Consider the following 13,352-nt stretch of genomic DNA (forward strand, 5'->3'; position numbering starts at 1 on the left):
TGCCCACCTCCACTCCACCCTCCTCCCCACCGTCTCTTGTGGTTAAGCTTTGCGGTCTCATCTCACCAGGGTTAATCTCAATATGAATGTGTGTATAGTGACTGACACTGTACATGGGTTTGTGTGTGGCCCTCTTGGCACAAAAACATTAGTTTTGTGTGTTTGTGTGTGTGTATATTTTGCTGTTTCTATTGAGAGGGCTGATGGGGCCGAGGAAACAGCATATCTGTGTTTGGCCTTGAATTTTTCTGTTCCAGAGCTTTTGTCTGCGTGCCATGCAAGATTTCACAAGCATACAAAAACAAGTGCATCAACATGCTGTAGTACATATACGCACACATCCATATATAGTGTCAGAGCCTGGACCTGTGTGGAGCTCTCTGGCAGGGCTGTGCAGTAATTAGCCAGTACAGGAGGCCACGAGCAATATCTCTATGGCTTGATGGATGGATAAAACAACAAAAGATGGGTTCACTGTATTTGCTTGTGTACATGCATGCCTTTGCTTGCGTATGCATGTGAATGAGTGTATACCCCCAGTGTTATATGTGTATGTGCACACTACAATGCAGGAGCATTGCCAGAAGCAACAGAGCACTGGCGAGAAATAAGTTAGAGGCTAAGCTCCCCCACCTTTACAGCACCTTCGTTCAAGTCTCGTTTGCTTGTCTCAGAACACGGTATACATTATTCACTCTGAGCTGGTCAACAATGGAGGGATCAATGAATGAGGAATGGAGGAAGAGAGGTGGAAAAGGATCAGGTACGGATGCACAGGCGAGTTGGTGAGGGAACAAGTTTGTATTAGGAGTTGGAACTAGGTGGGGAATGAGACTTTCCATTAGGACTCGTTTATGTGAACAAGTGGAGAGGGGGAAAGGGGAGATTAAAGATGCAGCCTTTGCAAAAGTCCATGTATGCATCGCTTTGTTCCCTCCCTGAAGAGGAATTCTTCATTAAATCCTAATTTTTTTTTCTCGTTGTTGCTTTCAGAGGGCACAAGTCGACAGTTTGCCAGGGAACACTCTGGAAAGCTGCAACTGAATGAAACAAATGATTTATTATATTCTGTCTATGGACACATCAGCCCGGTATCACTAGGAATTATATTCATATTAGAACCTTTAGGGTCCTATATTATGCTTATTCTAAAGTTCATACTCATGTTTGGAGGTCCTACTAAAAGAGATTTACTTGGTTTATTGTTATCATTATTTCCCCCCATAGCAGACGTGGCTGCTGCAGCTGGTTTCAGCCTCTTTCTATACGCTCTATTTTAGAAGAACAGTACAGAAGATCTGCTGTTTTGCTCTCGCCTTAAACATCCTTGTATTACTGGGGCATGATCAACGGGTCCCCTTATGACATCACACGGGTAGACAAATCTAAACAGCACGTTTTCACGCACATTTACTGAATGACAGAGCGGGAGAAAAAGAGAGAGGACGGCCTTTTTTTTAAAGTTTGGTGGTCTCCAGGCACACCGGGGCAAACATTTATGCTGAAAAGCATTTTGCATAATATGAGGCCTTTAACCTCAGGTGGCCATACAGGACACAGCCCTTTCTTTTAATGTCTTTTTTGTTGCTGTTGACCATTTTGCTAACCAATAACCACCAACAACAGTTGAATATAGTCCACGCTGATGTCAACCAATAGCTCAATTTCCTACGTCTGCACAGGCATAATTTCAGGTTTTCCCTTCTATGGTAACTTTTTTTAGTAACCATAGTGGCTGACTACCATTTTGACAGTAAGGATAAGATTGAACAGCGTTTGAGTTCATAAGAGGGGACAGAAGTAAGATTTTGATCAAATGACGGTGAGAGGGCTCCTCTGAGAGCAACCAGCAGAGCAAAGATGAAGACAACACAGAGAGAGATTTAGATGGGAAAATGATGAACGCTCATAGCGTTCTCTACTGTACGAGTGAGGGCAGGGCGCTGGCTGAGAGGGTTTTGGATGGCGAGTGGCTTAGCCTGACTGAACAATGGATGTACGTGATGAGGACAAGGAAGAGGTTCAATGTCTTCCAGCAAAAGAAAAAAAATCAAGAAAAAAAAACAACACAATAGATTGGACATGATAGATGCTGACCATTTTCTCACAGTAAAACAATGGTGTTTTCTATTATGAGAGGCAATGGTTGTATTGATGTCCCATGTCACCCCCATTACTCATGAGCCTGCTGTATGTAATTAGGATGACTCTACAGTATGCTATCATTGTTTTTTTCATGTATTACCCTGTGTAATTATGCTTCAGACAACAAACTGTGCCATAAGAGAGCAGCGTTTGGTACTGATGCCTGTTGGTGGAGATTTACGGCCCTTTCAAATGAGGCAACGTGGTGCCTTATTTTAAAAGGGTGGAGTCCCCTATATGTCCATGTTAAAATCACAATTCTCCCCCCGGCCTTCAATAGATTCGATATAAGCATAAAGAATATGGAGCAGTAGTGTGTATGGTCTACCCAGGCGTAAAATTAAAGACTCTTGTATGTGCCCCACATAAATCTTTGAAGGAAAGAGAGAGAGAAAAAGAGAAAGGGAGAGAGGGGGGATGAAGAGGGGAGGTGTGCATGATGAAACAAAAAACTGGTTGATTTGTCCAGCGATCATGACCCACTGAACTGTAATCAACTGTACTCAGCCCCAGACAATAAGATGTTTCAATACACAGACACACACAAAGAAAACGATACACATCGATATACATCATTCTAACCATAAAAATGGCTGATAGTAATTGCCTGACATTGGTTTTACACAAAGATTGGTTTTACAATTCCAAATATCATTCATCAAAGGCTTGCTTCAGCTCACACTCACTCTACAATAAAGGTCCTTGTCCAATTCCAGCTCACTCCCATCTTGATACTCGCGATGGATACTATCTCATCTATCATACATTCGTCTGAGAGAGAGCGAATCAGAGGGTTCAAAACACACGTAAGCACACTGCAGGAGAGCAGGCATACAATTTCTTACATGGTTAGAAAACAGACATGTGGTCCATGTAAGTTATTGCTGCAGGCCCACAGGCCAGAGAGGTACCCATCTGTCTTGGTGTGACACTATCAGGCTCCCTTGCAAAACACAGAGGTGGTAAAATGGTTTTATTGCGAAATGTGAAAGATATGTCGGGGGAAAAACTGGCGGGTGCTGATACATGCCAAAGGGGCATGGCGCTTTTATCTCAAATGAGTTGTATTATCCTCAGTGGAGACTGAATTGCACAAGATATTTTAGAGTCACATGTTGTGAATGCGCTAAAGGTAGCATAGCAGATTTGAGCACAGGATTTAACCTAAGACAGACCTAACCTAAGGCTATATGTACACTTGAGACTTGATAACATGAGGGTAAAAACACAAAACAGTGCAAATGATATAAACATACATTATCAAGCCACTGATCACTACTACTTCTGTTAATATCTTTGTTCCATCAAGCATGACCATCTAGTCATACTTGCCCTTCTTCAGCCTATCACACTGCACCATCAACTAAGCTCCAGATCAATACTCCCTGGCACATATTCTCACTCTCAAAGACTTGGAATGAAAATGCCATTCGATATCAATCAAGATCACAGCTGTGCCACTGAACAGGCACAATAAATGACAATATTATTTTTTCTAATTTACCATCAACGACAAGTCGCATCAGAGCGCTTCGAGCTAGATCTTTCAGCCTGGTTTATGCTGAAAGGAACCAGATGAACAGGGAGTGGAAGATGTATGTAATGCAGTTAAAGTAAAAGCCCAGTAAGCAGGAAATTTAAGAGGGGCCTAGGGATGATGGTATTACAGCAGACGCTGATTGTAGACAATCTGCTGAAGAAGGAAAAGATATGGAAAATATCATTGGATCCAGTATGGTGGATGTAAAAAGCATGCAAACATTTCAAAAGCTGGGGGGGGAAGGGGAAATTGCCACAATTGAAGAATCTGGAGAGAATCTGTCATATTTCAATGTGATCATTCGATACGAGTGACACAATGTAACTGTTGCTGGTTGGAGTAAACGGTGCTCAAAAAACGAGGTCATTGCAATCAAACCAGAATTCCCCTTCCATTGTCTCAGCCCCTCGCTCACTAGAGTAACCAACCCGGTCCTTTATTTGCAACACTGAATCAGTTTCACAAACAATACTACATTTTCAAACTGTGCTGTAGTTTCCTCCATTGATAAGAAATGCTGTGTTATACCACGGCACTTGGAGATTTATGCCCCCAGCCCTGTGATGACCTCATTGTTCATTGCCCCATAATTCAAATCTGCTCCGCTGTGTTGCATCACATTGTGTATGACTCATTTCCAAGCACCCCATTCTCTAAACAAGTGAGGCCTCCTCAGCACATTATAGTCGACCGCACAAACAACACAGCAAAGAATTTCCCCATCAATATTGTGGTGACTAACTTAAGACTTGCATATGTACGGCACACACACACACACACACACACACACACACACATACAGCAACACACTGTTTAAATGGACTGAACTGGGAAGAGAGGAGGGGGCAAGTGCTATTGTAAATGATTTCCTGCAGAGACCAAAATAATCGGCAGACCTTTGAGTGAGCTTCTTACAATCACTCTGGCCTTGTACGCTGATGCTCCCTAATGGCACTGTGTGTGTCACTAAATATACAGCTGCAGGCAATGTCTATGTGTGCTAGCACACAAGTACGAATGTGTGTGTGGTAATTGATGTGTATCCCATTAACGTGTATTTAGGCTATGTGGGAAGAAATACATGCATGCATGAGAGTGTGTGTGTGTGTGTTTGTGCTTCTATTTAGAGGTGACAGCTTTGTGGGGGTGCAGGGAGGTGAAGGGCAGAGAGGAGAAGTGTGGACAGGGGATGTGTTGACTTTTTTTTTTTGTGATAGAAGGATAACAACTACTGAGTGATTGAAAGGTTTCAAAATGGTTTTAAAAGAACAGTGGGCTGTGGATGCAGTACCTAACTTAGAAAGCAGCTGCTTAAACATGTAGCCCAGAGACTAATCGAGTGCTGACAGTACAGGCTTTTTGCAGTATAAAACAGAGTTAGCCAGCTGAGACTTTTCATTCTATGTCACAGCTTAGACTTCGAGTTGCAACATTTAGGCTACAAGGTTACTGTAAACTGTGCACAGCATGGTTTAAGTCAAGACAGCCAAGATGAACAGTTTAAAAAAATCAATAACGTTACATACTGCCATCTTTTTCAGATTGTTATCTAGAATAATTGCATAAAAAATGGCATTAAAGTACTTTTTCACAGCCTCCTCGCTCCACTTCCAAATGGCACAATAATAACCTTCATCTTCACTTTATATAGCCCTCTTCAAAACAGTATTACAAGGTGCTTTGCAACCAATAAAGCCATAATAAATAAAAGTCAATGATGACATAAAGCTGGACATGAAATAAATTCACGGCTGCCTAAGAAATAAATTAAAGACTAAGACTGGTCAACTGGCACCTGGTCAAAGCAAAACAAATAAAAGTATGTCTTAAAAGAATAAACACTATTGTGAGATGTGTTTACCCACCTAAGCCTCTCAGAATGATCACTCCGAAGCTAAGCCAACGTGATGGTGAAGTACAAGCAACCAGCATGTGTTCAGTGTTACAGCGGACAATTCATAATATCTGATTTTCTCTTTAGGATTTTTATGGCTGGAAGGTAGCAAGAAATACAAAGTGGAGAAGAGCAAAAGACATCAGCACATCGCCACAATTCTAACATCCTAATAAATGGCTGTGGGGCAATTTCAGAATTAATTTACAGTGATTGATTTCTCAATAATTTTTATCCCGTGTGAGATGATTCACAACCTAAGGTCCTTAGGCTTGTTTAATTTGGCTGTTATAAAACTCTGATTAAAAACAAGATGCAATCAAACCATTGAGGATGTTTGAGGACTTTTAACCTTGTTCAACAGGTTTGTTTTTGCTACTTGGAGCTGTTTTCTTCAGAAAATATAGTGTAAGTACTACCCTAGTCGTAGTATTATTACTATTTATGTAATTCACTATCAAATAAGTCATTGAAAAGCAGCATAATTTAGGAGTTGGGACAAGACAGTGATTGAAATTTTTGCTTAATACTTACTTAATATATAAAAAATGTAAATATATATATATATATATATATATATATATATATTAAAAAAAAGATGATTAATTTCTTTTTTGCCAATCCACTCAACTGTCTGTTTCCCCTCTAACTATTAGATTTAATCCCATAATAGTGTATTAAACCAAATCATTTCTGGGCCATCTTTCTTTATCTGACCTATACTTAAGAGCCACTGAATCAGATCCGCTGCTGACTTGGCATCACAGCACTGCTCACCTTGTTTAACAGTATGACCGTAACAAACATCACTATAGCCACTGAGCAGGATTACAACATGTATCACTTTCAGCGATGCACACAAACAGCCCAGTTTGCAAAGGGCACGAGCAGTCAGGCCAACAGTGTACGTTTCCTCCAATCGGCCCCAAAATACAGACAGATAATAGGCTGTGGTGGTCTGAGCAGAAAGCCCTCCAACAGTTCCATATTTAGGCAGAGTGAGACATCTATCTCTAGAGGGCTATTCTAGTCGAGGCCATAGGAGCAATGACTCAGTGAATGCCCTGAGATCTGACAGCCTGTCGTCTACTACTGATTTTCCCCTTTCCTCAGCATATATCTAATCAGGTAGCAAAGTAACTGCGTAGTCCTCTCGCATGATCTGCACCTCTAATGATATCGAAGGCTGGTAGCTCCAGTCGGTGGTGGAAAATTCAGACAGCTATGGTTATTCTTTGAGGGAAGGAAAGGGTAGGAGGAAGGATGTGTTAACACATGACCGAGTGCTTTAGGTGGATGAGGAAGACGAGCAAGGATCTGGCCTCATTATTTCAATACGGGAGAGAGATGTCGTCTAGCGCAGGAAAGGGCTTTTGAATTAGGTTAAACTCAGCACACAGAGTGGGGTTGAGACTAGGAATGTGAATCATCATCGCATTAGGAAACAGTGCAGGGAAATTCAACAGCTCCGCTTTCATTGAAACTTAATATTATTATTGCAGCATTAAGACTTGTTTTGGTTTTCCTCGCAGCTTAAGCCACAAGAGTGACAATTTATTTATGCAGGAAGGCTGGTTGTTCTGTGAACACAATAAACACCACCTTTTGCTTATCTACAAGGCTCTCTGACACAAACCTTTACCTTGCTATGCATAAATTAACTAAATAGAGGACTGGGGCCCGGGAACCACAAATTCTTTTGGAAATGCTTGTTAAAATGGTTCTTGGGAAATAAGCCCTTAGGTTCTATGTGCCCACTAAACAGAATTAATTGCACAAGTGTTAAAGTTCAACTCTCTAATAACCCTTGACGATGGAAATGGAGACTTCAGTAACGAGCAGTTACACTTGCTACAAAACTGATTATATGCCTGCTTGTTTTAATATTCATGGGTGTATATGTGTCTGTTAGTGTCTGTCTGCAATGGATCACGCTGTCCGCCAAGGTTTATTTTCATTATCTCGAGGTTTCGATGTGCACACAAGATGTTCAACATATGATCCCTTATTTAAATCACAGGCTGTTTCATTTATTGGGTTGGATGTCGTTTTTGGAGCCATCCGCCTACACCAAATATTGTGTTACATGAACAGCTCCAAACAAAGGAAGTCAGCCCTCAGTCAATCAAGCAGAACAATCCAAATTAGCACAACCATCGTAATTTGCACCCTGTTTTCCCCACCAAGGAGCTCTGTCTTTCTTGTGCATCATAACAAGTGAAATGAGTCAGTGACCTAATTAAAGGAGGACAGACAGACATACAGTCAGCAGAAAGCTTGATTGCTGCTGTTGCACATATTATACAGCTTCAGGTGCTTCAACAGCATCAATGATGTGTGGGTGACCCACGATGCTCTTTGACACGCCTTGCATTCACGGCGAGATGTCTGACAAACAACCCGTGGCTGTCTGGAGAGGCTATCGGAAGCCTGTCAGATAAGTAAACCAAAAACATCCACTGTGGCTGGTGAAAGTTTGGACAGGCAAACACAAACACTGTTCAGGCTACATTTTCCTCCACTGTTAAAAACAGATGAACAACTTGTCAGACGCCTACAACCGAAGGCTGCAGGATTTGGGCGGCAAAATCCAAGAATGTTTTCAACAAACACATCTTTTAATTTCAATTTTAAGCAAATAATCAAATCGATGTTCAAATGCAACCAAGGAACTGTAGGATCACTTGGTATCCTTTAACAGATGCACTGATGACAGATGATTTAGTGATATTCATCTCATCCACAAACATAATAATCTCCTTGGAGACAGGTCTGTGCTTTAACAGATGCTGCCAAAATGGCAGCCGAGAAAACCTATGTAAAAATTCTCCAACATAGACATACAGATAACTGCCTACACTGACCATTTTCCCTCCTGCTCAGTGGATTCCTTGTAGACACTTTTCCAAGCTGCCGCATTGACAGATGAGTCAACGTATTGTCAACCACTCCAACCTTCAGAGCCTACGTCCACCCTTAATATCACGTTGAAAATCTACAGTTTGTACACAGTATGTGTTCTGATGGCCATTTAGATGTTGAGAGTGATGATTCAAAAGAGCCAGTCCACAGCCACCCAAGCAGACACAGACAGCGAATGACTACTGAGGGGCGCTTTGATTGCCAGATATCTGCATTCATTTATGAGGCAGAGCGCTTTATAATCAACCATATAGTTCATCATCCATATGGACACACAAAAGGATTAGGCTGTGTGTGTGTGTGTGTTTTCAAAGAGGAGCCTGCTGAGTACACTGAATATCTACGCTCACACAAATCTGAAGCGAGGGGGGGGGGTGCTCTTTAACAGTTCAGGTCAAGATTGAAGAATTGTGCAACCTTCAGTAGTTTTCAGTAGCACACCAAGGTCATCTGTAACCCCTGACGCCACTTCAGTAAATAAGAGCCACAGCTTTCACTCATGAATCCGCATGATTGACGTATCCTCGGGTGCACTGGCCTGCTGGATGCTCCTTTTCTTACAGAGTAGCTGGATTTACTCTGGATTTCCAGACTGCGGCTGACAAACCAGCACAGCCACACAAAAAAAACGGCCAACTGCATTCCAATATAGTCAAATGACAGCCACATGAAACAGGAGCAGAAAACCTGAGGAGGTGAACACTGTCATCTATCATGCCAAAAGCTTGTCATTTATCTTTGCGCCCTGCAGTGAGGCAGACAGATGCGGCCACAGAATAATAATCATGTGTATACCTTGGCTTCATAGGATAATGTGATTGCATTGATTATTTGCCGGAGAGGTAATAGGTATCATTGCTTATTACTTCGCCTTGGCGGCATTTCACATCCGAGCGACGCCCATCCAGCCACAAGTCGCTGGACCATCATCTGTACAAATACGTGAACTATATATTGCATTTCAGCCCTCTCGTCCATTAGCCCCTTAAGTACAATAATCGCAGGCCACATTCCCATGGGCATCCGTGAGAACCAAAGTCAGCGCTGCCATATAGCTTTCGGAGCAGGTCAGTGACAGACACAAGTTACCATATAACCGAGAGGTTTAGCGACGTTCACCAGCCATGTCTGCAAAAAAAAAAAAAAAAAAAAAAATCTACAGCATTTGTGCAGGAATAAAGAGCGGATCCTTACCGTATCATCAGTCGCAGCGATATAGGCGCATAAACACACACATCCAGCGCGCAGAGGAGTCAGGAATAACCTTTTCTGCGTTCTTTCATTCAGTCCCCGGAACGCGGGCTAGGTCTTGGATTAGAAATATATCTTCCAGGTCGATAAATAATTTCACTGATTGGCGCCTCGACTCCGGGTCTGTGGTTAATTCTTGCTGCCGCAAAATCAGAACGTCGTGGGCAAATATGAAGAGATGGAGACAGAGCAGAGGGTGTAATAAACCAATAGCTGCGTGCTCAGTATCCCGATCAGCGCTCACACAGAAAGGATGTAACGCGTCCGTCCAAATGCAGTAAGTCCAGTGAAGTGCTTGAGGAGGACAGAGGCGTATCTCTCCCTCTATCCGTCTGTCTGTATCCTTTCCTCCCTCCCTCCCTTTCCCTCTCTTTATCTCTCTCGGCCGCCTTTATGTTCTTACTGACTTCTGCTGAAGTCCACAGACGCAGGGCGCAGCGGAGCAGAGGACCGTGGTCTACTCACACACATACACACACACACGCGGAGAGAGAGAGAGAAAGAGAGAGAGAGAGGGGTCAGAAATGACAAACCAATTTGGAGGCGCGGTGGATGCTCGGTTGATCGAGCGCAGCCCGGCGAGAGGAGCGTTGCGTTGCAGGCGGGCGGGGAGCCGAGGGTGGGTGGAGGGCTGGGGAGGAGGGGGCGATGATGCCTGCCTGGGGGATGCAGAGAGAGAGAGAGAGAGAGGGAGAGGGAGAGAGAGAGAGAGACGAAGTGGGGTGTGCGGTGGAAAACATGGAACTGGATCTGGCTCCTAAATCTCTGGACCTAGGGCTCCACCTGCCGTGTGGAAAAAAACACAGGGGCTCCCAAACTCTGCACGGTTCCCACTGGAGCATCACTGCATGTGATTTTGACTCGAGATGCCCCCCAACTAGGAGCTGCTTTTAGTTGCTGCGGTTGTTGTTAGAGACAACTTTGTATATGATCGCGTAATTGTGCCTTTGGGCGACAACTTACCAGCAGTTACCATTCATTGCCACTCTTGACAGCTAAAAGGAATAAAAGCGAAATCACAAATTACAATGCTCATTGAAGCTTCTCACGGCCTCCCGGAACCCATTCCTTATGGTCCCTGGACCACAGTTTTGGTGATTTGGAAAGCCAGAAATTAAATGTGGACTGTGTGGGCCTACAATAAACAGCGTAAGGCGGTGTGCCCAGCACGGATCTACTGGGCAAACATAATATCGAGAAAACGGCAAATACATGGCAGCAATGAGCTGGATGTGTTATTAGGGAAAAGAAAAGTCAATCAAAATAAATAAATAATAAATAAACATAATGAATAAATGAATTCTAAATTGAAAAATGCTGTACGTAATCCCAGGCCGTGTGCGTAAATCATTATGACTGAATACAATCAAAGTGTGTAGCTACATATCCTTCCATGGTAACCTGCTTCTCTAGCTCCAGGTAAGCATTGCCTACATTTTGACTTCAGTCGTAGTAATACTATTTCTAATATAATTGTAATTATTATGGCAGTCTTTTTTTTCCCCCTCTCTCTCAATACTTTTCCTCATAAGGAGCTATTTGGCGCTGGGACTCTGCAGGCCAACTGAAGGAGTTTGTAGTTTACTTGGTTGTCAGCATACTATTCATTATGGTGACAGCCATTAATTCATTATACACAGCGTTGGACGCAGAGTCCCACTATAATGTATTACAGGATTACTGTAGGCTAGCTTTCATTAGGGATGAGCCCTCTGTGCCTGAAGATCAGAGGGTGACATGCGCACTGCACGGAGCGCTCTCAAGCCGCGAACACAATGCTGGGAAATAAAGCGCACTGCTTGCCTCTTGCTGTTTTTTTTTTTTTTTGCCGTATCTCATTAAGCTGTAATGAATAGTCCCATCGAGAAAGTGTCATTCTTGATATTTGCTACTGGCATATTTGCCCCGCGGACCGGTGGAGGTGGTGGATGCGCTGTGCTTGGAGCTCAGTGGGGACCTGTTGATAGCCCACCGGCGCTGCAATGGAGGTGAGATGAGTCTTTCTGCAACAAGCGATTCTGAACTGTCCGTGATGTCCGTCTGTTCGTCACAGTAATAGGTCTAATGTGCCTGGGTCATTTGTGAAGAAATTAACTTGTGGAATATATATCAAATTAGTAGCTAATGGGCCCGCGTAATTACTGTAACTCATTCATCTGTAATGTTTTTTTTTTTTTCTGAAGCAGTCACTATCGCTTTGAAATCAACAGGTATACGATATTGATTTCATTAGGCTGCCGTGAAGAGCATATACGTACGGCGATACCCCTCGTGCCTATCAATGGCCTCTAATTAGATTTCAGATGAGACGTTGTCATTTCCAGCCCATCGTTTTGCAAATCAAATCATGTCATTGGTACCATGCTTTGATGCTATACAGGCTTCCCCTCAAGTCAGAATGGTCGGGAGGCCATGTGTCGCTGTTAATTACCATCACTGGCTGATAAAGCCTTTTGGAGAAGATTTAAATCCTGCTAAAGAGCATTAGTGCACAAGCAAGGCGCTTGCAAGCAAGCATGGCACAGGCCTCGGAGGAGAGGATATAGAGGTGACATGATACATGTTATAGAATAGATCTAAAGTGCATATCTGTACACTAATTATTCTTTTGCACATGAGCAGGAGGGGCATTACAATCTTTCTGCCACAATCTATCTGGCATAAATGTAATAAAAATGTTTCCACAGTGGTGATGTGTTCAAGGAGAAACCTCACTTTTGGCACTTTTAATGCATATTTGTGTGACACTCAACATGTAGGGTGTCACGAAAATGTAAGATCTGCACAAGGTCATGCAAAAAGAGAAAAGGTTTGTGTTATTTTGCTGTTATTCCTATTGCAGGTGCCAAACAGAGAAGAATGACATTTAACTGAGACAGAAAGCCACAAAAGAAACAATTTACTGGAACAATCTGTCAGACTGCGATGGAGATCATGGGTAAGTGCATTCGATGACCTGCAGATGCAGTAGCGCTGCTAAAAGCCAAACCTGTTCCAGTAACCTCAGTAAGACTCCTCTCGCCAATGCCATCGCCAGAGGCTTACAATTAAGGTGTCAGGCATGGCTGTTACAGCCAGCCAGGAGGGAATAGTTACATGTGCAGGTGGCACAAGACACACAGTCTGGTCGGTAGTCAAAACTTTGTGGTGAGGAGTTTACAGGGTCTTAACCTTCTGCCACATGCAATTACTGCAATTGTGGCTTGCGTTCATTAGCTGCTGCTCCTCTTAATAAACAAGGGCAATATGACCTGACACAATATGCTCTTTTTTTTTCCTTGGCTTTTTAGTTTTTCAGAGGAGTTAACACATCCTCTTTTAATACTATTTTACTGTAATTATTTTGTAGCAATCTTGCCAAGGAACATTTTGCTTAATGGCTCAAAATTGGATGTTTGAATGTCCACTCAAATATCTAAAACACACACTGTTTTTAAAAACTTATCACGCCCGGGGATCGCTGTTGACAGAGGATGTCTCTCTGGATTCTCAAGACACAGATGTGTTTTAACAAAATGATTTTGCAAGACTTGACAAAATTCTCTCTATTTTCCCACCGGTCCCTACTAAGTGTTGACATTTCATAGCTTGTTACCAAAG

At 42.7% G+C, this 13,352-nt stretch overlaps 1 protein-coding gene across 1 annotated transcript in view; it reads left to right on the top strand.

Moving 5' to 3' along the window:
- Nucleotides 1–12,677: 12,677 nt before the first annotated feature.
- LOC139225717 (multiple PDZ domain protein) overlaps nucleotides 12,678–13,352 on the top strand; it is a 36,251-nt gene continuing 35,576 nt past the window's right edge. Inside the window, exon 1 of the mRNA XM_070856552.1 lies at nucleotides 12,678–12,690. Coding sequence (XP_070712653.1) covers nucleotides 12,678–12,690 — 13 coding nt within the window. The remainder of the gene's footprint in view (nucleotides 12,691–13,352) is intronic.

The sequence above is a fragment of the Pempheris klunzingeri genome, chromosome 3 (genome assembly GCF_042242105.1).
Source record: "Pempheris klunzingeri isolate RE-2024b chromosome 3, fPemKlu1.hap1, whole genome shotgun sequence".
NCBI lineage: Eukaryota > Metazoa > Chordata > Actinopteri > Acropomatiformes > Pempheridae > Pempheris > Pempheris klunzingeri.